We start from the raw sequence: 26,653 nt of genomic DNA on the forward strand, positions 1-26,653 counted from the left end.
TGTGTGTGTGTGTGTGTGTGTGTGTGTGTGTGTGTGTGTGTGTGTGTGTGTGTGTGTGTGTGTGTGTATATATATATATATATATATATATGCACACACATACATATACACACACACACATACATGGGCTGAACTCCATATTGTCCACCTCACACATCAGATTCACACAGCTTGTCAAACAAACTGTCTTCCTCCAGAAATGTATAAATAATCGTTTATTTATTGCAGTCATTAGAACTTTTAATTACCAGCTGATGGTGGGGGAATGGAGGAAAGTAGAATGTTTTTGTTGATGTCTTCTTCATGTTTGCTGTTGTTTTTGTTTTTTTTTCAAGCTTAATTTTTGTGCTTTCTTCTCTTCCTTTCTTTCTCTCTTTTTTTGTTTGTTTCATTTTGTATTGTTTTGTGCTGTTTTTTTTTTCTTTGAAAATAACATGGCTTCAATATATCGACAAGGAAGATTATGGCTACATCCTCCAGTTTAGTCAATTTATAAAATACAGCTTCCAAGAAAAACAGTCGTTTTAAAGAGCTGTAACAGCAACTGTTCCCGAAACAGCTGCAAAGATGCTGAATAAATAGGAGCTCAGGTAAAGGACTAGATACATATCTCTCTCTAACAAAGTCCTTAACAGTTTGTTAATTGTTATTGTAAATATTTAACTTTTGTTCTGAGTTATCAAAATCAAAAAGAAGTAATAATAATTGCAATTATCATGGTGGTCGTAGTGATGGTGGTAGTGGTGGTGGTGGTGGTGGTCATAGTATTCATGGTAGTAGTGGTGATGACATTGATGGTAGTGGTGGTGGTTGTGATGGTAGTAGTGTTGGTGGAGATAGAAGTAAGCTTTCTGTTGATGTCATTGGCTATTCCAGTTTCTCTGGGAGGGAGTGAAGGTCATGCCTGGCACAGACCCCACGTTCCTGCTAGGTAACACAGAGAAGACAAAAAAGGAGGGAAAAACTGGGCCAGCGAGGTAAAGGAGTAGCCAAGGTTGATATAACGGAACCAACTAGCCACGGCGATGTTAGTCAAAAACGGGGTTGAAAGGAATACGTTAGGTGTACTTTGCGTCGGGGTCAGGCTCCACAGAATATTTACCTGAAACACAAGTAGGATGGAGTTGTTCATTTGCACACATATTGTCACAAGGCATATGTATACGTATTGTGCTTCACAGGACTTTTTTTTTTCTACAATAACAACATGCGCAAGAGGACAAAGCAGCTTAGCAAAGCAAAGAAGAAAGTAACGACGTTACTTAATTAATAGTTTGCAGGTTTTCCTTTTTTTTTTTTTTCTTCTGTTTACAAATTACGTTATTATGATATGAAAATGTTAAAGCTTAGCAAATTAACAAATATTTAAAAAGATATTTAAAACACTTTACCAATTATAACATCATGTAATTCTCTGTAAAACAAACACACATAGAATGAGGCAATTAGTACAGCTCTTTGGATGCTGACAATTTGGCATGACTGGCTGGACATTCAGCCTGTTTTGATGACAGTACATTTTGGCAGTAGAGATAAACACATACACACAAATATGCATATACGTACAGAAGTATACACATAGAGAGAGAGAGAGAGAGAGAAGAATTGAGACAATTTATGGTCCCACTGTGTGGCACCTTGGGCAAGTGTCTTCTACTATAGCCTCAGGCTGATCAAAGCCTTGAGTGGATTTGGTTGATGAAAACTGAAAGAAACCCATCATATATATATTATATATATGGGGGGGGGTCTTTGTCCTCCACCACTGTTTGACAGCCAGTGTCAGTGTGTTTATGTCCCCATAACTTAACAGTTCAGCAAAAGGGATCAATAGAATAAGTACGAAGCTTTAAAAAAACAAAAGTACTGGGGTTGATTCATTTGACTAAAAATTCTTCAAGGCAGTGCCCCAGCATGGCCACAATCTAATGACTGAAACAAGTAAAAGATTAAAAAAATAAATAAATGAGACAAACACTTTCCCTTTCTTCATATACATAAAGAAAAATATACTGACAGAGACAGAGAGAGAGAGAGAGAACAAGAGAAACACTAAAATATCTAATGTCAAATAAGTCAGCATTGAATCAGTGATGCCAAATAGTCAGTGCCAAAATAGTTGCACCACAATGTCTTATATCAACACACACACACACACACACACACACACAATTTCCTTTGCTGAAAACTAAAGCTTCAGATTGCTGCTCTGAGTTTCTCACTTTGCAATCTCAGAGACAAAGTGAAGCTTTAACTTCCAGGTAAATTAATAAATTAATAATTAAACTCTACTACAAACATTGAATACTTTGTTTCCTCATTTGTTTTACACAATCTAACATATATTATATTATATTATATTATGTTAATAGTGCAGAAAAGCAACTAAGACAAGCAAAGCAAAAAAGAAAAAGGTGGTTAATAGAACTCAAGTATTTGTAAAGAGTTGAAAATAAAGCTGTATAGTGTTAATAATGCACTTGTAATGAATCAATTTACAAACACTCTTTTTGCTATCTGTGCTACAGGAAACTTGTGCTACAGGAAACTAAAGAGAAAGAGTTGAGTTTTGTTTTCTTCCAAGTGAGTGACAAAAGAAACTCCAGTAGCTAAAATTTCAAACAGTTACTACATTTGAGAAACAGAGAGAGAGACTTGAAATATGAAGAAATATTCGGTTTCTTTTTTTGCTTTTTTCTTTTTTTTTTTCCAGATATACATAATACTGTTGAGTTTATTTAATGGGTTAAAAATCAAATGCAGAATGTTTACTAAAATATAGAAAATCTTCAGCGTAAAAGAAAAAAATTCTAACAAAAATATCTCTTTTTCTAGTTCTCTTTAATGGAAAGATGTATTTATGTGGATACATGTATGTACAAGCCTCATGCATAAATCTCATGTACGAGCTTTATGAGCCTCATGCATGGGCCTTATGTATGATCTTTATGCATAAGCCTCATGTAGGAGTCTCACTTATGAGCCTTGAGTATAAGCTGCATGTATGAGCCTCACACATATATGAGGTCTGTGTTTTTACTTTACAGAGGAAGGTCAGACAAGACACGCAGTTACTAAATTTTACTTAAATGGATGAACTTATCTATATCATTGTTGTTGTTATCTATATCATTGATGTTGAGTAGCCCCTGGTCGGCCAAGATTGATCAGTTTTAAGGCACACAGATACTCCACTGAACAGCAAAGGATGCCGCCATAAAACCATCTTTAAATTATGTGATATCTTTGCAGAATCTGACTTGTAGTCATGTATCATTTGGATTGAAGATTGACAGTCGAACACTATCCAGTTTATGCATGTATGTCTATAGATTCTAGTGCCAAACTGAGCAGAGGTGGGCATGGTGGACTCAGCCAGAATACAACATATGCTGTTCCTTTGTAGTTGGTGCAGACATGACTTTGTGGTGAAGAAGTTTGCTTTGCAACTGTGTGGTTTTGAGTCAGTCCCAAGCTTTGCTAGTGAATTTCATAGATGAAAACTGTGCAAAAGCCCGTCCTCTGTGTGTGTGTGTGTGTGAGAGAGAGAGGGGTGTGTGTGTGTGTGTGTGTGTGTGTGTGTGTGTGTGTGTGTGTGTGTGTGTGTGTGTGTGTGTGTGTCACACTATTTGACAACAAGTGTGGCTTTGTATATGAATTCGGAACTCAACAGTTCAATAAAAAAGAGAATAACAAGTACCAGACAAGTGATGGGAGTTGGGGATAACTTTATGGACTAAAAACGTTTCAAGGTGGTGCCCCAGCATGGCTACAGACCTATGGACTAATGAGTAAAGGAAAGAATAAAAAAACTTGTTGATTGTGGTGCTGCACTTTCGCACAGTATTTGGGGCCACAGTAAGGTTATAAATGTGAGAAGAAAAAGAAATCCGAGATGTATATGATTGCTTTAGGACAGTGTTTCGTTTTACCCTTGCATAACCCTTAAAATAAATTACATGTCTCAAGGAACCCCTGCACAAAAAACTTATACACTATATCTTTCTCATATTTTTTTCATCATAGTTCATGTGTTAAATATCATATATATATGTATGTATCGTTGTTATTCTTTTTTGGATAACATGATAGGTTAGATAGGACAATGTCTATATTACAATAACCAATAATATGTTGTGCATGTATAGTAATATTATGATCATGAAATTAGCATTAGCTTATCTCACTCTTTCTCACGAGACCCCTAGGAACCTTTTGTGAAACACTAGGGTTCCGGGGAACTCCGGCTGAGAAATGCTGTTTTAAAGTAAAAAGGAAGACACATTCATCAAAAGAATAAAGTAGATATAAAGAAATGAATGCCCAATGCACACAGCAATATGGCTAGAGATACAGTTATAATGAACATAATATATATTTCTCTTTTTTGCTCAAGCCCTAGGACTCATCAGGCTCGACTTATTTCCATGGCTTACAAGTGGCCAAGATCACAATATTTCCCCTGAACAAGACATTCGTCTGTTGCAGGATTCAAGGCAAGCCAGTTTGAGGGGATGAGCACACTGATTACTTTGACTTCAGTACTTGACTGGGGTTTGTTTTATCAGCCCCCAAAAGCATGAAGGGCAAAGTTAACATCAGCAAGATTTTAACTCAGGATGTAAAGAGCTGGAAGAAATGTCACTAAGCATTTTGTGGAACATGTTGAAAATTCTTCCACAGCCACCTCCTTACATAATATATACATAAATATATATATAGACACAAAGGTGCAGATAGAATGAAAAACAAAGAGGGTATAGAAGAAAGAGACAGAAAAGAAAAAGCACGAATGAGACAGGTGGGAGGTGGTGCAATATAAGTAGTTAGAGTAAGAATATCAGTAAAGAGAGATAGAAAGATAAGAATCAAAGAAAGGAGTGTTGATACAGAGAGACAGAAAGAAAAAGAGAAAGAGAATGGTTTCTCTACAAGTTATAGCTGAAGCACAGCTATGGAATTCAAAGAAAGAAATCAAGACAAATCTATGAAATCTAAAGATGTATTTAGTAAAATTGGTAATGAAAATAAAATGAAATGTTAATAATAATGATGATAAAAAGGAATATTAATAGTATTGGATACAGCTATTTCCACACGCATACATGCAATCAGCTGTCTTCTTTTACAAACTCAATATGGCATCACGTTTTGAGTGAAAATGTTAGAAAATGATATGCATTGAAAAAAAAAAAAAAAAAAAAAAAAAAAAAAAAAAAAGAAAGAAAGAAAGAAAAAAATTTTTTAATGGAAAGCTGAACAGAAACTAAATTCTTTTAATTACATGGCGTGATATATGTTTATTGCTAGATTAGCAGGGGCAGGGGTGGTTGGATTCTTGTGATGAAGTTCATTGTTATTTTTTACTTTAAAAAATATTGATCAGAAATCTATGCTAAAAAAAGTCAATATATTTACATGGTTCATGGTATACTCATAGAGACACTAAGTAAAAGTTATTGGTTACGGTTAAGATATTACTAATCAAACAAATAGGATGATATCTACAATGACTCAGAAATGTTTACATCTCAACACGCATACACACACAAGTGAGAACTATTGGTAAAATGAATAAATTTACATAATTTATATACATACATGCTTAAATTAACTGATTACAATCGTTTCAATTAATCAATATAACTGATTGTAGAAAGGCATAGCTGATGCATGGTTCCAGCACTGCAGAATAGATCTTACAGTCATGAAGAGAAAAACTTCATTAAATTATAGCATTTCTGCAGTTAAGGCATATCATTGTTTGTCCCAGTTTACTGTCTACTCATACATTCAGATTATGAGGTCAACAATAGGATCAATAATCAAACAGCTTATATTAAGGCTGCTGTTGTTCTAACAGTAGGTAAATGTCTAATGCATATAGGTTGCTGTGAAAAACTAAATATAAAACTGGATGTAAAAAAATAACCATGATCAATATTTAAAAATACATGGAGTCTTAGAACTAGAGAGAAAATGGTAAGCTATGAACAATGATGTATTACCCAAATCCTTGAAACTATTCCAGCCAAGAATTTAAGCCATTCCACAGCATTTCTGATGAAATTAATAGTCAACAATGGTTTACCATATTGACATAGAACTAGAGAATGATAAGGGTATGTTGTGACCAGCAAACCTTTCTTTGTGTTCCATCATGGCATGAAACACAAAAGAAGCAGAGAATCTAAAATAGTAACGAGAACGTAGTAAAATTACACCATGGCACCACTATGCTACAATTATAAATAAATTGGTAAATAATTAGAAGTGAAGTCTTCACAAAGCAGAAGCTCATTAAGTAATTACATCACACCAAAACTCAGATGATTATGGTGAGATGACAATTTCTTCACATGTGACATTAGACAATCTTGGAATTATCTTTTTAGTGGTAGATAATAAACTGTCTGATGCCAAATAGAGGAACTGACCTATTCATAATTAAGAGTCCAACCCTGGAACACCACTAAGTGCTTGTAGAGGATTTGAACTCAACATCCATGATTTTGTAGGTTAACACTTTACTCTTTAGGTCATCTGTCTCTCACAAACATAAATATTTTTATTTTTGTTTTTGTAATTTTATTGAAATTTGTTTTTTTACAGCAGGGTTGTGAATGAATTAAACTGAATAATACAGCATAAAGCATGGGAGAATTAATGTGTGTGTGTGTGTGTGTGTGTGTGTTCAATTGGAAGTATACAAAAATAAATTAGGATAAAATAACCAATAGCAGGGATTTCCTTTTAGTTTTTGCATGAGAAAAAATGTGCATGTCTGTGTGCATACATGCTTAACTTAAAAATTGATTTTAAAAAACAGAAAAAAAAAAAAATTCCAAAAATTACCTAAGTATTTGATAAGCATAATTAAAATGCAAAAGAAATATACAAAAAAAAAAGATTAAAAAAAAAAGATTAAAAAAAAAAAATTTTGGAAACCCATTGCAAGAAAACAGTCAACAAATCTTGAAAATAAAGGAATGGTGAAGTTTCAGGTGGGGAAATAAATAAATGAAGCAGATATACTGACAAGCAAGAATATCACAAAGGTGTAAATGGAATATTAACATGGTCAGAGGACAGGATTTTTTTTTTCTTCTGCATCTGATATATTTTTCTAAAAGAATGGTGAAAGAGAATTTGAGGAGTAAATAAAAAAAGCTTGGGTTAGGATTATTGTCTATGTAGATCTATTAGGATTAATACTTTTCACTCTTGTTATTTTTCTAGTTGCTTGTTTGGATGTTTTCTTTTTTTTTCTGTGCATGTTCTCTAAGGAAAAACAAAACAAAAACAAAATAAAAGCATTCAGGTTTCACATTCCTATAGTATACGAACCTGCTCCAAACCGTTTTTTCACCAATGACAGCCGATAACCTAAACCAACAAGTTCAAATTCAAGACCAGATAGTGTGGCCCCTTCAGCAATGAAATGCAAGGCAGTAGGTGAAGGGGTGCTAGGTCCGTTACTGGTTTCGAATTTTGCACGGATGTTCCCTTGGGTGCCGTTTTCACTCATTTCGGAAATATCATCCAACTTCCATGTTGCCCGCTTTTCCTCGGCATTCCTGGTGGAACAGAGAAGTGGAATAAACTAAAACTCGAAATGACCCAAAATGAAGACTGTATTGATGTACAATATGGCATGTGGAAACTGTTAATGTTGTACATGTGTATGGGCTTCCAGATGAATGCTATAGACTGCACACATACACCACCATCATCATTTAATGTCCAGGTTCCATGCTGGCATGGGTTAGATGGATCCAAGGGCTGCATCATGTCCCAGTATCTGCTTTGGCAGGGGTTCTATGACTGGATGGCCTTCTTAACACCATATATGAATAAATATAGACATATACTTGTATGAGAGCAAGTGTGTGAACATATGCAAACATTTATACAAATGTGTATACATGTACAGGTTTGTGAACAAAATTGTGTACACAAGCATGGAAGAATATCTATTTCAATATATGTGTTTATGTGTCTATATGTGTGTGTGTGTGTATGTCATCACATATGAATGTGTGCATATACGTCAATGTCTGTATATGTATATCAATGTGCATACCTATATCAATGTGTGTGTGTGTGTGTTATACTTCAAACAAACAGACAAATAAGCTGTAAAGCTCTGAAGATATTCTAACTCAATACTGTACCAGTTTCCATTAGGGATACTTTGCATGTTGACCACATCTCCATTGACTGGAACCGTTACTTGGATGTTCTTTAGAGCGACAGGCTTTGACATTGAACAAGGGTTATACTTATAATCCAGTCGGAAGTTGGTAACTGTTGAAGTGCACTTCCAGTAGACTACCAAAGGCAGAGGTGTGTTGTCTACACCAGGCATTGGTTTTACCTGGAAAACAAAAATACATTTAGAAACAAAACTAATAATATCTCTACCAAAAGCAAACAACAGTAGCAGCATCTTTGTCTTTGAATCGACGTTGTTCTTGTGTTGTGATCTGAGATTTAATAACAATAAACTAGCAAGAGAACAAACCAAGTCCACACAATACGCGCTATGCAGTTGTTTGATCTGCAAGAAATAGCTGCTGAATCCATCTCAAATCAAATCACATTTGACCATCTTAAACCATTCAGGATATATTGAATAGTGTGGTCAAAGATGAATGATACTTGAATCACCATCATCATCATCATCATCATCGTCGTTTAACGTCCGCTTTCCATGCTAGCATGGGTTGGACGATTTGACTGAGGACTGGTGAAACCAGATGGCTACACCAGGCTCCAATCTGATTTGGCAGAGTTTTTACAGCTGGATGCCCTTCCTAACGCCAACCACTCAGAGAGTGTAGAATACAAGATGGAATAGTCACAACTGGAATGCCTTTGATGAGACCTGCTTAAAACAACAACCAGCAATGGAACTTATATGTCAGTGCTACCTGTTGATGTGGTAGCCAAACATCATCTTAATTGATTCCTAAAAGTCTTTTATAACAGAATAACAGAAGTCAAGCCAACATAAAATTTTGATGAAAGGTTTTGAGTTTGTACCATAGAACCAGAGGCGGTCACAGGCAGGATGGCATCAAAGACGTTTGAAAAAAGGATGTAAATAAATGTTTTTGAAACTGAATGTCTTTTGAAATCCAGCCACTGAACATCAGAATAGTAGAGGAAGCTGTTTTTTATGTAGGTAACATGAAATAAAATAAGCTTTCTGGTATAACACCACTATATGGCTAAAAAGTGCCTTTAGGGGTATCTACAATATTATAATCATTCAGGCTGGGCCAATGGTTCAAAAGTAATTTACTCCCTTCTGCCTATCTATTTTAGGGAAGGAGCCCTAAAAAAGACCAATGAGTTCTGTCTTCTTCATGTGACTTAGCTATAAAAAGCAAAAAACACAAAATGTTATATCTGAAGATCTACCTGTCTAACAATAAAATTATTTACGAACTGTGATATCTGACAACAAATTCTGTGGGAAGATAGAATTGATAGAAATCCACTTTAGTATTCTTCCTGTCACTTATTTTTGTTAATTAAATCTAACCCAGTACTTTTCCGGTATTTTTTTTCGTTTTTGTAGTCAATTAAATCCGTCCCATAATTTACCGATACATCAACTCCAAGAAGATGAAAAGGAAATTCAACATCAGAAGAATATAAAGGAGTGTAACGAAATACATCAAAGTCTGTTTGGCATTCAGTTATTCTACTAACTGACTACTCTTAACTATAACAAAAATAATAATATGTACGTATATAAGGTACACCAAGACATGCGAAACAAAATTTAAAAAGTACTGCATTTTGTTTCTTTTTAGATGATTCAAATAATAAAAATTATATCTTTTGTATTACAAATATACATAACAGAAAAGTGGAAGTGGAAAATCAAGTTTATCTACCTGATATTTCAGTATATCAACATTGAAATACGATGCTGACTTATTGATCTCTCCTTGAGCACGAAGGTGTTCTGTTAGAGCAGTCATATCAAATATATATATCGAACTATTGGATGTGCTCTGTTGGGTGTCCCTGAAAGAACCAATTGATATAAACAAAAAAGAGAGTTAAAGGTGTTCACAGGCTCATGGTTTAAAGAGTAAAATAAATCCAATTAAAGTGGTTAAGGAAATGAAGAATAAATGCTAAGAATGGATCCAAGCAACTGATGAAAGCCCAAGGAGATAGGTATGGCAGCTGAAACCAGGTCAAAGTAGCCGGTGGAACCTTTCCACAAGCGAAGGCTAATTCACTCTTTGGTGCCCCACTCAGGTTAAGTGTACAGGCTAAGGGGTGAAATGCTTGTGACCCTCTCTCAGATAGATGCAGACAACATGGAAGAGTTTCCAACACTTGCATTACATCCAAGTGGCTCCTGCAGTTTCTGCATGGGGCAAAGTATCACCAATGTTTATTACACCAGTTTTTGATTGAAATGCATTCAGCTGATGAGCAGCACCTAGCCAAGACTGCTAGTGCTTCCTAGGGATGCCTCTCCTCGTCGCTCGCATAACCAAAATCCCAAAACCATTTACAAGAAAAGTTTACTGCTTGCAAAACCTTCTCTCATCAATCTTTTATATTTCTCTAAAGGGATTTATCCCCATCTCATCATCATTATCATCAACAAATGTCTATTTTCCATGCTGGCATGGGTTGGACAGTTTGACAAGAGCTGGTAAAGCCAGGGGACACACCAGGCTCCATTGTCTGTTCTGACATGGTTTTTAAGGCCAGATGCCCTTCCTAACACCAGCCACTTTACAAAGTCTGCTAGGTGCTTTTTACGTGGCACCATCACTAGAATCAGTTCTGCTGTGGTGGACAGATCCCCTTGAAAACAACAAGGTGCCAAACATCTCAGTCCTTTGTCATCTCTTCTATGGCATTTTAAAATAAATCGTTAAAATAAGCAAAAGAAAATGATAGTACTACATATTTGGATTTTTATACATATATTTGTCACCATATGTCAGAGGTAATCCAACCACAAAATTTTAAGTAACATCAGGAGCTAAGTTAAACTATTAATCAATAAACGCAGCTCCAACTATGCGCTGAGAGCAACTTCCATTCATTTATTCACTTACACCTCATCATTTTAAAGTCCACTTTTCCATGCTAGCATGGGTTGGGCAGAGTTTATTGAGGCAGATTTTCTACAGTCACATGCAATTCCTACTGCCAATCCATATCTGTTTCCAAGCAAGGTAATATTTCCCCCATGGCCAGACATGATTTTTTGCAGAATATTGGAAATGAATGACATTCATTTACAACAATCTTGCAATATCAAGACAAGAAAGGCAGTAAGCTGGCAGAAACGTTAGCATGCTGGGCAAAATGCTCAGCAGTATTTCATCTATCTTTATGTTCTGTGTTCAAATTCTGCTGAGGTTGACTTTGCCTTTCATCCTTTCGGGATCGATAAATTAAATAGCAGTTGCGTACTGGGATCAATCTAATCGACTGGCCCCTCCCCAAAAATTTCAGGTTTTGTGCCTAGAGTAGAAATAATATCAAGAGAAGGAGACGTTCAGCTTTAATACAAATGCTGATTATTCAAGGCCAAAACACAGAGAAATGATTAGTAATGTAAGACAGGTACTTACTGAGATATGAGTTGGGAATTGATTCTGATGCTATCTAGACGTGTTGTACCATTCAAACGAAAACTTAACATGGAGGGAGATGGGTTTTCTATCAACACTTTAATGATACCTGCAGGAAACGACATCATCAAATTTCCAGACAAAGTCACTGTACACCTGAAAGTAAAGGTAAACAAATATATATGATTTGGATATGCTAAAAAAATATATTAAGAGTGTGTGTGTGCATGTCCTTTTTATTGGCATGCGGCCTCACTGCTCCTCTCCTGCTGCTGCTGCCGCTGTCGGGCTCCGTTACGTGTCAACTGCATGATTCGGGGCGGGCGGCGCAGCGTTTCACAACGCTGATGGTCTGGCATTGCGGGAGACGGAGGATTGAGTGGCATGCGCATGCTAATCGGGCCGGAAAAAGTAGAAGGAGCGAGAACGAAAGATAAGGAGGAATTCCCGTTCCTTCCGCCACTTCCCTGGCAAGCGCCCTTTCCTGCGACTCCCGATTCCCTGCTGCCACCGTTGGCGGCGGATGGCATTATATATATATATATATATATTTGTTTTTAATAATGTTTTTGCATTAAAAATTAAAAAAGCATCTGCACCAATAGGCACTAAAGTGGTGGTGAAGGTTAAATGTATATAATTTACAACAGGCTTCTTTCAGTTTCTATCCACCAAATATCCACACCCAAAGCTTTAATTGGACTGGGGCTATAGTAGAAAGCTCTCATCCAAAATGCTGTGCAGTGGAACTGAACCCACACAGCTATGCCTGCACACACCACACAGCTATGTCATATCTCTAATAATATTACGGAGATAATATAAACTAGTTACTAATAATCAACCAATTCAATATGTCACTATTCAAGTACATCTACCTTAGTAACTGCAATGCAATCCATAGTAAAATAAGTTAAGTTGCACTATTTATAGATATTGCATAAACACTATGATTTGAGGATCAACAGGATTGTAATGTAATGCAAAGAAAACAGAGATGCAAGTATTCAACCACGAAATGCCTGTGTCAGTGAAAGTGAGAGAGACGGTAAGTCGCTGAAGGTAGTTGAAAATTTCAAATACCTTGGTACGAGGGCATAAAGTACTGTAAAAGAAATCGTAGTAAGGAAAGCTCTTGCCTGGAGCGCATGTCATATACTGAGAAAGGTATGGAGTTCAAAGTTAGGAAGGAAATTGAAAGTGAGGTTGTTTCTGGCAATAGCGGAGTCTGTTCTTCTATACGGGGCTGAAACATGGATACTCACTAAAGCATTGAAGAAGCAGTTGGACGGTTGTTATACGAGGATGCTTAGAATGGCACTCAATGTCTCCTGGAAGAGTCATACAACAAACACCGATTTATACCAGGGACTACCAAAAGTAACATTGAAGATATAGCATAGAAGGATGAGGCTAACTGGACAATGCATCGGATGGACCAATGAAACTGCTAACAAGCTAGTGCTCTGGCAATCAACGTAAGGAAGAACCAGGAGGGGAAGGAAGAAGACGACCTAGTATAGAAGGGGTATAAGAGCTGAGGACCATTATGGAAGATCAACATGAATGGGGAAAATGTGTGGAAATAGTCTTGGGGCATGCTGTGGGACGAACTAGGTAGAGAGATAGTTTATTGATTCAAAAAGAAGAATACATCTGAGTACTTACTTGGTAGCATCTGTTCCTTTGAAAAAGGCATTTATATTTTCTGTAAAGGCCACTGCCATGGGAACAGTATCTGCCATACCAAGTGTTAGTGGACTGGAACCACGAGATGATCCGAGTGACGCTGTAGTTGTGAACATGGAACCTGTGCTATCAGGAGGTGAGATCAGAGTTGCAGGGCTTGTCCGTCCAGGACGTAAAGGAATCTAGCAGAAAACAAAGAAATGTTTAAAAATCATTAAAAAAAGAAAAAAAAATTTAAGGACAAAATGAACTTTAAAAAATCCTTTCACAGCATCAAATTTTAAATATTGCAACATTTAATAAGAAAACTGAAACAGTCAAACAATTGCATAAACAGTTATTAAATTTTGTCAGAATTAGGGATGTTCGGATGATGATGATAATGTTGGCAATAATATCAATAAAAGTTTAGCAATCATTAAGACAACCATGACAAGAATAGCAACAACATTGTAATGATGACAATAGGGATATGAGGTGTGTATAAGGGATTATGGTAGGGTTCACTCATGATATAAAATAATTTAAATTGTCTATTGGAAAAACAATAAAGAAGATATCAATTGAAGTGACTAAAATTATAATAAGTATAATGTAGTTATATATGTTTGTTTTAAAGTTACAAGACAGGACTGAAAAGAAAGGGGACAGCAAAAAGCAATATCAAGTAACTACAAGAGAAACCAAGTGTCAGTTATACTTTGCAAGGAGAGAAGACGCTCTGTGACACGCATATCAGAGACTTGGGCTGTTTTGGACGGCAAGGCATTGTAGAAGAAAAAAAATCAAACTGATGTTGGGGAGAAGTATGTATAGAATGATAATGGCACATTTGCTTTTGCTGACACCAAAATGAAAGTATCAAGGAAGTGATATTACATGAGGTCGAATGAGGAGGATGCATAGCAGAGAGATACTTAAAAAGGAACCAGACATTGACAGTGGCATGATAACAAAGGTAATGAAGGATATGAAGGTATGGAAGTGGGTTGAACCATCGGGTATTGTCCCTGAAATGATTAAAATACCTGGTGAAGTAGATCATGTGTCACTCATATAGTCAGTCAGGTAGTACAGGGAGTGGGGTCATATCTAATGACTGATATAGTAGCATCATCAAAAACTGCTGCAAAGGTAAAGGAGGTGCACTAGACAAAGACAACTAACTACAGAGGCATCAACTTGAAGATTGGCTTGTGAAAGTTATAGGAAGGGTTACAGTATGATTGATGAGAAAGAGAATTAGTCTAGATAAGATGTAGTTTGGCTTTGTGCCAGAAAGAGGAACTACTAATACCCTTTTCTTAATGAAACAACAGCAGGAAAAGTACTTAAGAGTGAACTTTTAAATGTGGCATTTGTTGACCCGGAGAAAGCAACTGACAAGGTTTGAAATTCTACAATCTGATGGTCACTAAGAAAACTAAAAGTAGACAAATAGCTTATGAGGGCTTTTTAAACCATGTAGATAGGTGCAGCCAGCAAGGTCAGAGTGAGCAATGAGTTCGGAGGTTAATTTAGCCTGCAAGTAGGGATTCATCAAGGTTCAGTTCTTAAACCCCAACCTTGTTTAATATAGTCCTCAAAACTGAGACAATTTTGAATTTAAGCCTGCCTGTCCATGGGAATGGCTACAAATTCAGCTATAAGAACCAGGTCATCAGCATACAAAAGATTTAGAAGTTCAAACATGGAAATAAAATCTAGAATCAAAGGCTTCAAAGTAAGGTCAGTAAAGGCTCGAGTTTTTGAGAAGAAAACAGGACCCTGCTTACCATAAGGGAAATAACCAAACTCAACTTAGAGAAAGAAACATGTAGGAATTCCAGATGGAATTGTGTATCTATACGGATATACAAAAGGAGTAGGAGGTGGGATCACAAGACATCTAGCAAAGAGAGTGGACTTCATATGAAGTAAATGGTAGGAGAAACTCCCTAGAAATAGCTAATTGCCTTCATTACCTAAGAGACCTAAATAGCAGTGGAGGTGGCTGGTCTGAAAGCATTAGTAACCAGAGAAAGAATAGATGAGGTTAAGTTCAGAAAGTTCTTATTACTGTTGGTGGTAGCATAGGGTTTCTCTTTCACAATAAAAAGCAGCTTATATGATGCTTGTATTCAGGGTGTGATTACTGCATGGTAGCAAGACAAGGGCACTGAATGTAAAATATTTACAACAACTGGAAATAATGAAGTAAAAGTGCTCCATGAGATGTGTAATGTTAGTGTATGGAACAAACTGAATTTAAGAAGAATTAGTCATCGTGTGCAAGAGAAAAGACTTTACTGATACAGATGGAGAATGTCAGATGTAAAAAGAAATGCCATTGTTTGAAGTGGATGGAAGTTGTAGAAAAGGGAAACCAAGAAGGCATGGCATGAAATGGTGGACATTGATTTCAAGAAACTGAATCTCATGAAAGAATTTACAAACATTGTCAATGCATGGTACGAAGTGGTACAGGAGAAGATCCACTCACTCGTGACAGCAGGACAAACATTCATAAAAATGGTGACGATGCTGGAATATTAACATCTGGGTCTCTCACCTATTGTGTTCTTGTTAGTAATGATGATGAAAGCCAATCTATGCTGAGACATCAAATGCATGAATGATGAAGTGATGTGCACATTAGCCTCAGTGTGTAGCAAAGCAAAGATATACCCTACTAATTTATGACTTACCTGATTAAAAGCATGCCAACTCGGAGAGGAGGGAACAGACTGAGGACGGCAGCTTTGAGACTTAGGACTATCAGGAAAACTGGTGGTTGCACAGGGATCGAAACAGTCATAATTTATTATCTGAGGCAGAGAAGATCGACTGCGGTTGTATTTTGGATGAGATGGTGGAGGCTGGATGGGACAGTAAAAGAAGCTAAGAGGAGAGTCAACCAAGCTAGGAGAGGAACTGAAGTAATCAGAACTACTCACCTGTGGTAAAGGAGTTTTAGTGCGTGAAGGAGGTCTAGGAGGATGAGGAAAGGTAGTTTGTGGGGCAGCAGTAGTCCCCAGACTAACTGGAGATGTGGTTTGACTAGAAGTGCCAACTACTTTGGTATTAGGGGGTAAAGGTAATGCACATAGATCTTGATTAGGTTGGCTAGTAATGGCTGCATCACTGGCATCTGTAAATACAGCAGACAAGAATAAAAATGACGTTTGAATATGGAATTTCTCAGCAACAATACAAAAGTGAAGGAATAATTTACACAGTGAAAAATAGGAGAGGATGCTCAAGGCTAGGATGCCTTTAGGTTTATTTCATTAGGGCTGAGTGGAGACTAATCAACAACAAGGTAGTTTCTATGCAATCATTCGACTTGAGAGAAGTGCAGGTGTAATCTCCATCAATTCCAAAGATATTTTTTTTAAAAAAAGGGATGTTCTATAATATATTTATAGATTTGCTATGAAAAAAAACCAAAAACTTGGTGGCCACAACTGGAAATACTACAGCTACATAACAACGAAAAAATCTGAAATCAGAACAACAAAATTCATCTGATTTGCAAATAGTAAAACAAAGAAATAAAAATTAGTTTTTAGATAAACTCTGACATTGAACTTTAAGTAATGACAAACAAGAGAATGATGGGAAATTTTTAATATAAGCTTCAATTGTTGAGAACAATTCTCTTGAAGGAAGGAAATTAAAAGTTGGTAAATATATATACCAGTTCCCTTGCATATATATTTGTGGCTTTTGTCCTTGGCCTACAAACAGTTATTATTTATTGGATAACATCTTTCCCCATCCCCTCCACATGTTTTTTATAAAATCTACCCACCTCTGAGTTTTAACATTTCTTGTATACAATGCAATTACCCTCATTGTCTATAAACAAAGAATTATTAACACACCGGGCAAAAGGTTTAGCAGTGTTTCGCCCATCACTACATTCTGAGTTCAAATCCCACCAAGGTTGACCTTGCCTTTCATTCTTTCGGGATCGATAAATTAAGTACCAGTGTAACACTGGGATCGATGTAATCAAGTAGTCCCTTCCCTCCAAATTTCAGGCCTTGTGCCTTTAATAGAAAGGACTATTATTATTATTATTATTATTATTATTATTATTATTATTAAAGGTGACAAGCTGGCACAATTGTTAATATGCTGGACAAAATGCATAGCAGAATTTCATCTGTCTTTAAGTTCTGAGTTCAAATTCTGCTGAGGTTGACTGTACCGTTTCCTTCATCCTTTTAGGGCCAATAAAAAAGGTAGCGGTTAAGTACTGGAGTCAATGTAATCAATTTCTCTTCCCAGGCCCTGTGCCAAAATTTGAAATGATATCCCTAAAAAAAACTTTCTTGGCAACAACAAAACAACCAATTACGAGGAAATTGGTAAGAAAATGCTCTGGTCTTTTCATTTGCTGGGATGCAAAATGAACATCAAGATACATTTTTTGTTCAGTCACTTGGATAAATTTCTACAGAATATGGAAGACTTAAGTGATGAACAGAGAGAAAGATTCCACCAAGATATGAAGCTAATACAGAAGAGATGTCAAGCGAGCTGGGATGTTGGGGTATAAAAAGGGACTGCCCAATGCTAAAACATTCAAGGATGTCTAAAAAACAGAAATTTCTTCCTTTATCATCATCATCATTTAGTGTCCATTGTCCATGCTGGCATAGGCTGGACAGTTTGACCAAGCTGGAAAGCTGGGGAGCTGCACCAGACTCCAGTCTCATTTGGCATGGTTTCTATGGCTGGATGCCCTTCCTAATGCCAAACACCTTACAGAGTGTGCTGGGTGCATTTACGTGGCACCATACAGGCACTTTTATGTGGTGTCACACAGGCGCTTTTATATGGCACCACACGGGCGCTTTTACATGGCACCACATGGATGCTTTTATGTGGCACCCACAGGCATTTTTACCTGGCATTGTACAGGCGCTTTACGTGGCACAATCATGAGTACTTTACACCACCAGAGGGACCGGTCTTAACACTTCTGCTGAGAAGTACAGGTCTTCTTCCTTCATAAACACATTTGACGCTTTTTTAGGGATATCATGTTATACACATATAAATTGCAGATTTACTTGTGCTTAAGATTCTGTATCAATAGGTTAGAACAACCATAAGGCTTCCTTTTGTATTTTCTATACAGTAGGTAAAAAACATTCCACATTCTGGCAAATCTTACCACAAACTATCTATGCATGAAATCAGTTATATTCATAATTTTACTTTACTTTATGCAAAGGAAAGGTGTTAATGAAACGTTTTTCATACTTTGGCCCACTGCTTCAAAGTCAGACCAGGACATAAACTCAAGGAAAACTACACTTTTTTTTTTGTGAAACATCAAAGTAGTGTGTACACAGAGATCCTGGCATGGTTGGTGAAATCAAACAGCATATCTAAATTCAGCTCCCAAAAAATGCTTCAGAACACTTGTCTATTTAACAGATACATTTTCCATCCTCAAATTCTGTAGACTTGTGAAATAATATGTTGATGAGGATTATGAAAACTTACTAGAACTTGAAAGAGTTGTTGTTGAACCACTGTCTGATGTTTGGAGTGTTACATCTGTCTGTGAAGAGGGGGCAAATGGTGATTGCATATTGTAATTGTTTCCACCAGTTGGCGTAGAAGCAGCACTTGTGTTAAATAAATCCAGTTTCAAAAGATCATGACTGGGTTTCCCAGGGCTACAAATAAAACAAGATTTATTTATTTATGTCTTTAATCTTCAATAAAAATGAAAAAGAACAAGATAGCACATATACAGTCATGACCAAAAGTCTGGAACATATTTTGATATACGTGATGCACTAGTTTCTATTTATTAAAAGTAAGCAATTTAGTCTAGAACTATATTTTTGATTTTGCCTATTTTTTCTTCTAGATATTGAACCATTGGATTAGTTATTAGGTAAATATATCTCTAGGTTGTATACATTTTAATGGAATTTTACCTGGGCATAACAATTGAAATTTTTTTTTAAATTTTCCAAACTTTTGGCCACAAGTGTATTCTAGCAATTTATAAGACTATGTTTATATGTCGTATCTTTGATTTTATTCTTATTATTATTAGCATAATAACATATTACCTGAACTAATTCGATGTATTCTAATCAATGCTGTCCCTAAAGAAAATGCTTTATTCTTTCAATTTCATCCATCATCATCATCGTTTAACGTCCACTTTCCATGCTGGCATGGGTTGGACGATTTGACTGGGGACTGGCGAACCAGATGGCTACACCAGACTCCAATCTGGCAGAGTTTCTACAGCTGGATATCCTTCCTAATGCCAACCACTCCGAGAGTGTAGTGGGTGCTTTTACGTGCCACCGGCATGAGGGCCAGTCAGGCGGTACTGGCAACGGCCACACTCAAAATGGTGTTTCACTCAAATTTCTAAAGTATCAGATAATTTTTTATCAGATTCACTAAGACAAAGCAATAACTTCTGGCAAGTGCAGATACTATACATCAAAGGTGGTGATGGTTAAAACAGCGTAACACAAGGCAAAATAGCTTTTTAGGAAATGCTAACAAATAATTGCTAACAAGAGAGGGAGCAAGGAAAGTCGATCAGCCCTGGCAACAGGTATAAAGGGAGGTACAATTCCTTGCCCCACCCCACCCATGTGGTCATATTGGATTACCACCCTAAGCTCCATTGTGACATTGATTCCCAAAGCCCAACTGTAGAAACTAATGATTATTTAAGACACTGGCTCCAAGCACAACTAGACTTGATCTGACTATGAAAGCAAGATATAGAATGATAACTTCAATTGGGATTCAAATTAATCTTATAGTCATTACCAAAGATAGGATCAAGGAGGTATGAGTTCCCTAAGTGCTTTTGTCCCTGGGTGCTAAAAACTTCTGCTGCATATAGTCAATATAAAACATTAGCAATTATCAGTAACAGTCCCTTTTTGAACTGGGTTCATACTCAAAAATAAATAAATAAATATTCTGTAATTTCCATAATTTCTTGCTACTTCAATATCTTACATAAAACCCAGACAAAAGCCATGAATAAGTTCTAACATTTGCAACTGGAGCTCTTCTTAGAATTCTCCACAAAATGTGGTCAAGAGAGAAATATTTATGAAGTAGCAATACATAGAAACATCAGCATAGAAGTATTATAGTAATGATATGAACTGAAGTACAGACAACTGCAGGACTTATAGCTGGGAACATTTTGTACAGTTTCAAGCATGTAATAAATTATAGATTTTTGTTGATAGATTACATCTGAAGACAATAAAAAAAAAAAAAAGATACTCACTCTAATGTATCAGATTCAGACTGGGATCGTTTCATTTTCTTGTCTACTGGTGTTTGACAGCGACGCTTCTGAAGAATGGAAAAGAAAGAAAAATTTCAAGAGATCTTCATAAAAATCAACTTGCAGAAAATAAAGGAAAGAAATACATCAGAAATTTAGCAGGAAACAAAACCCAGGAAAATTGGGGAAGTGAAAGGTCATAGTAATTCTTCTTAGACAGGTATATATCCTGAAAGTCTAACATCACAGATAAAAAGAGAGAAGAATCCAAATAGTCTTTTGTAATGGTTGTGTGTGGTAAGAAGTCTGTTTCCCAACCACATAGTTCTGAGGTTCAGTCCCACTGCAGGGCACTTTATGGAAGTGTCTTCTATGTATAGCCTTAGATCAACCAAAGCTTTGGTAGTGGATTTGGTAGATGGAAATTGAAAGAAGCCTGTCATGTGTATATGTGTGTCTTTGTGTTTGTTGCCCACCACTGCTTGACAACTGGTGTCCAATGTTTATGTCCTTGTAACTTAGCAGTTCAGCAAATAAGATTAGAATAAGTACCAGACTTAAAGAAATAACTGCTGGGGTTAATTCATTTGACTGAAACCCTTCAAGGCAGAGCCCCAGCATGACCACAGTCTAATGACTGAAACAAGTAAAAGATGGCTGCATGGTTAGGAAGCTTGCTTCCCAGCTATATGGTTTCGGGTTCAGTCCCACCGCGTGGCACCTTGGGCAAGTGTCTTCTGCTATAGTCCAGGGCCGACCGAAGCTTTGTAATTGAATTTGGTAGGCGGAAGTTACTGCCGTGTGTGTATATGTCTGTGTATGTGCTTGTGCCTCTCCGAAAGAGAGAGAGGGGACATCAAAGAATCAATGGAAAAAATGTCTGTATATGCCTTTCACCAATCAAAATAAGAGTGAGCATATGTGCATGACATTTAAGCAAATGCATGGCCACATCTTTATATGCAAGGGGTGTGTAGAACAGGGATTAGCTTGATGGTGAGAGTTATAATTGATCTGATCAATGCAACAGCCTGCTCGAGAAATTAACATGCAGGTGGCTGAGCACTCCACAGACACATGTACCCTTAACATAGTTCTCAGGGAGATTCAACGTGACACAGAGTGTGACAAGGCTGACCCTTTGGAATATAGGTACAGCTCGTTTTTGCCAGCTGAGTGGACTGGAGCAATGTGAAATAAAGGACACAACGCGTCTCTGGGAATTGAACACCTGACCTTATGATCAGGAGCTGAATACCCTAACCACTAAGCCACGCACCTTCACAGAACAGGGATTATATAAGCAATAAAGTTAAAGACTTACATGGGGCACTGTTGGTGACAGCCTCAATCCTTCAATGGAGGCACGGATGTCTTCTACCGTTCCAGTTGGCGTGGAACCATTTGGGCTGAGTGGGCGGATTTCAACTTTTATTTTTTTTTTAAGATCAGAGTCACCTTCTACAAAAAAAAAAAACAACATTTGCAAACAATTAGAATAAATAAATATCATGAAATATTCTTTTCTACTCTAGGCACAAGGCCCGAATATGTATAACACTTTGGACATCATCCCACTACCTTATGATTTGTCCTCCTCCCTCAGTCACTGCTATCTCTCTCACTGTATCTCCTCTCCTAACTGATATTCACCACCAACTGCAGCACCGTTCTTGCACACCTTTGAATACATCCACCCCTGCCCCACTCTCTTAACTATCTGTTACTCTCCCTTCACATTCTTAATGAAACTACACACCCTCCTCAGATTCCCTGACCCTATCCTCTCTTATGCTCACCTACCTTCAAAGTGTCCTCTGGCACACTATCACTACCATCTTCCTTCTTTATTTTCATCTTCCTAATTATCATCACTTATATAACATAGGATAGCTATGTATTACCTCTATGAAAAGACACCTGTTCTTGTCCTTCTATCATACTTTAGCCTCTCAATATCTGACATAAAGCCACCCCCTCTAATACCCACATGCACTTAGTCATGGTGAGAAGTGGAGGGAGGGTCCCTTTCCTGTTCTTTTTTGTCTTACACCTTAATTAGTGACTCCATTAGTGCCATTGGCACCATAAACACACCCAGTACAAACTGTAAGGGATTGTTGGCATTGAGAAGGGCACCCAGCCTTAGAAAACATGCCAAGGCTGACACTGAAACTCAGTACAGCCTAGCAGCTAGATAGATCCTTGTCAAACCAAAGGAGAGGTATCTGGCCAAGTGGGCTTTGTCCTCTGCTAGATTGTGCAAATCTCCAAAATTTAACATCTGATACAGGTTGTTAATGGCCTGTTACCACTGTAGTCATACCAAAGTAGAATAATATCTTAACTATAATATGTCTTCACTTTTATTCCATAGTTAATATTGTTTAAATCTTAATGTAAATATAAAACTAATAGGTAACAGCTTTCAAAGAAGAAGAGGTAATAACTGTATAAATAACAAAGAACAGAGTTTGCAATGATTCTGCACTTTCTAAAATTACTGGATTTTACAACATCTCAAGAATCAAATGCTTTCAGAACCAAACAAAACAAAAAAAAAATTTTTTTCAAAAGAAATTTCATACTTCATAATTCTTCTTTATAAAATTAGTTTTCCATATAATCATGAAATTTTCACAGGGACTTCCCATTAAATAATCTTATTAGTTAGTGATTAGTGTTGTTTCATCCTAACTATAAAATTATTAACAAGTTAATATAGTTACTGCCCTTTGCATTGAATATCTTAACGCCAACTGAACTATAATACACACACACACACACACACACACACATACATATATATAGTATCAGTGAGGACACAAAATCATTCTCTGAACTCCCTGCATTTTGAAGCTTAGGTCTGTCATGAGACCAAGGACTCATAAGGTAGGAGCTTAACCCGATTCCCATGGCTGAGATTACAACCCTCTCCAGTGAACAGGATACAGGCCTGTCACAGGGTTAACTTCCCAGCTATTGCTGGATCTCATTTACAGCTGAGTGAACAGAAGCAATGTGAACACAATGCACAGCCCATTCTGGGAACCAGAACTACGATCATGAGTGAAACAACCTAATCACCAAACCATAAGCTTTCACTTTTGAAGCTTAAGAAAACAACAATTTAAAGCTTCTTTCTTCAATTTTCATATGAAAAACAATTACAATTTTCAAATTATACCCAACTATATCAGTATAATTTTTTGGCTATAAAGACAGAGATAAAGCAAAACAGCAACAAGGCTGTGAGGTTAACGTGCTGATACCTGGCCAAGTGTATACATCTTAGTAAAGAGATTAAGCATGGGACATAACTCTGTGTAAACCAAATACCATTGTTACATTATGTTCACCAGAGTTGAATGATTAACAATGCTGGAAAGGCAATTGTTTTGATTAAAACTGTTCTGCCCATATTAGTATTTTAGCTTCTTTTCTTCTTTCTTTTTTGTTGCTATTGTTTGCTTTTTAATGAATGTAAAACAACAAAATGAAAAGAAAAAAATTGTGTTTAGATATTGGATTATCCAAACAAACCTTCATATTTGTAGTATATAAAGTAGTATACAATAAATAATTCTGTATAATGTATTTGAACTAAATATAATCAATCTAATTATCTTAAATATTATATTATTTCTTTCACACAGCTACCGTCAGTAGCTATATGAGAAAAATAAAGGGGAGCAAGATTCAAATAGAGGTAAGTTTGAACTAATGACAGCTGGTCAAATTGATGAAATATTGCAGCAATTAACAATTAGTAATTAAAAATACATTACCTGAATCACTATCACTTTCACTAGAGCACCAGCTTGTTTTGTCTCCATTTAATACAAAAAGTTAAGGATAAATACAAATCTATAGATTTAACAAGATATATATTTCATGTCAGTCATTAGAAGAAAAATATAATTATGAAAGAGAAATCTTAATTACTAATGATATTTTCAAAACTCCAGAAAGGGGAGGGGGTTGTTACACAACAACAATACATGGCATGATACAAATAAATACTTTCAGTGGAATGCCAGCAAATTTTATATATGTGAAACATAGTGATGTAGGCTACCAATAATAATAACCCTTTCTACTATAGGCACGAGGCCTGAAATTTGTGGGGAAGGGACTAATCGATTACACTGACCCCAGTGTTTCACTGGTACTGATTTTATTGACTCCAAAAGGATGAAAGGCAAAGACAACACCAGCAGAATTTGAACTCAGAACATAATGAGTCACAGTAAATACCACAAAGCATTTTTTCTGATGCTCTAACAATTCTGCCAGCCCTGTCTTAATAATAATAATAATAATCCTTTCTACTATAGGCACAAGGCCTGACATTGGGGGGAGGGGGATAGTCAATTACATTGACCCTGGTACTCAACTGGTACTTACTTTATTGACCCCCAAAAGGATGAAGGGCAAAGTCGACCTCAGTAGAATTTGAACTCAGAACGTAGCAGCAGACGAAATGCCGCTAAGCATTTCGCCCAGCCTGCTAATGAATAATAATATTAATAATAATAAATAATAATGGTTTCAAATTTTGGCACAAGTGCGAAACATATATAAGTCATAGTTCTGCAATCCATGCCAGCAAGGAAAACTGATGTATGATAATGACAAAGATGATGACAATGATGACTACAATGAAGCTGATGATGAAAGTAAAATATCTAAATCAACCCTGATGCAATACCAGGCACCGGCTCTACTGGCTACTGACCTTAACTGATTGGAAGCATTTCTAGATGTATTGCAAAAGTCAGCATTACTTGGAACTGCACGCATATTGCGTAAAGTACTGTCTGTCTGAGGTCGTTGTTGCAACTTGACAAACAGTACAAACCCCCGGTAGACACAATATCTTCAATCAACAACCTTACGATATTGTATACTGTGTGACATGTATAATAATAATAATAATAATCCTTTCTACTATAGGCACAAGACCTGAAATTCTGGGGGAAGGGACTAGTTGATTAGAGTGACCCCAGTGCTTGACTGGTATTAATTTATCAACCCCAACAGGATGAAAAGCAAAGCCGACTTTGGCAGAATTTGAACCCAAAATGTAAAGACAGATAAAATGCCACCAAGCATTTTGTCAGGCATGCTCATAATTCTGCCAGCAATAATAAGGATACAGTCTAAAAGAGTATCGGGTTGTTTACTGTAACCTTCTTCATCAACATCAGGTATTACCTAATAAAAAAATTAAGAAATGTAATTAACATCAACGATTAAATGATCAAAAACTTATATTCATAACGAAGACTGGACTTCAAAATGTCCTTACACACAATACAGAAAGATAAGTTTGATGTAAGTTTATCTTCACTTTGAATTTAATTTGTTGTTATATGTATGATTAAATAGAACCCCAAATTATTCAACAAGAATTTATTAAAAAAATCATTGAAAAAGGTACTTACACCGTTGCTACTAGCAGTTTCTCTGTAGGGGAAAAAAAAAAAAAAAACAAGAAAGATCAATAAAAATACGACATGAAGTTCATATAAACAGGAATTGAAAGATTAAATAATGATACAGCATAATAAATTAAATGTTGCTGGTACTATTGTCGTCGTCGTCATTGTGGAAATAGTTATAGCATGAAACCATAAGGTCACTGAACTAAGTCAGTGATTGTGATTCCCAGCTGGAGCAATTTCATTACCTAAAGCACTAACATATTTTCTTTATCATTTAGTCAGGAGAGATGGCATCAGCCAAACCAAGAATATGTTTTTCAAACTCAGTTCTATATCAACTGATCAAATGTTCTAATTTCTCTACCACTTCCTCTTTTACAATACGCTTTTACTTGTTTCAGTCATTTGACTGCGGCCATGCTGGAGCACTGCCTTTAGTCGAGCAAATTGACCCCAGGACTTATTCTTTGTAAGCCTAGTACTTATTCTATCGGTCTTTTTTGCCGAACTACTAAGTTACGGGGACGTAAACACACCAGCATCGGTGTCAAGCGATGTTGGGGGAACAAACACATACAAACAAACACACACACACACATACATATATATATATA

The 26,653-nt window shown here is 36.4% G+C and overlaps 1 protein-coding gene across 7 annotated transcripts in view; it reads right to left on the minus strand.

The window, feature by feature from the left end:
• Positions 1–306: 306 nt before the first annotated feature.
• LOC106867173 (F-BAR domain only protein 2) overlaps positions 307–26,653 on the minus strand; it is a 189,726-nt gene continuing 163,379 nt past the window's right edge. For 6 of the 7 annotated variants that reach the window (XM_014911966.2, XM_052969958.1, XM_052969956.1 and 3 more), the window contains 13 exons: positions 26,040–26,061; positions 25,752–25,809; positions 24,381–24,431; positions 21,917–22,053; positions 20,593–20,660; positions 18,813–18,988; positions 16,247–16,440; positions 13,290–13,492; positions 11,622–11,777; positions 9,909–10,041; positions 8,175–8,377; positions 7,348–7,577; positions 307–1,102 (listed from right to left, as the gene is read on the minus strand). In XM_014911966.2, the coding sequence (XP_014767452.1) occupies positions 1,059–1,102; positions 7,348–7,577; positions 8,175–8,377; positions 9,909–10,041; positions 11,622–11,777; positions 13,290–13,492; positions 16,247–16,440; positions 18,813–18,988; positions 20,593–20,660; positions 21,917–22,053; positions 24,381–24,431; positions 25,752–25,809; positions 26,040–26,061 (1,675 nt within the window). In that variant the 3' untranslated portion in view covers positions 307–1,058. The remainder of the gene's footprint in view (positions 1,103–7,347; positions 7,578–8,174; positions 8,378–9,908; positions 10,042–11,621; positions 11,778–13,289; positions 13,493–16,246; positions 16,441–18,812; positions 18,989–20,592; positions 20,661–21,916; positions 22,054–24,380; positions 24,432–25,751; positions 25,810–26,039; positions 26,062–26,653) is intronic. The other variant, XM_052969957.1, reaches the window with a different exon arrangement.

Source organism: Octopus bimaculoides, chromosome 8 (genome assembly GCF_001194135.2).
Source record: "Octopus bimaculoides isolate UCB-OBI-ISO-001 chromosome 8, ASM119413v2, whole genome shotgun sequence".
Classification (NCBI taxonomy): Eukaryota; Metazoa; Mollusca; class Cephalopoda; order Octopoda; family Octopodidae; genus Octopus; species Octopus bimaculoides.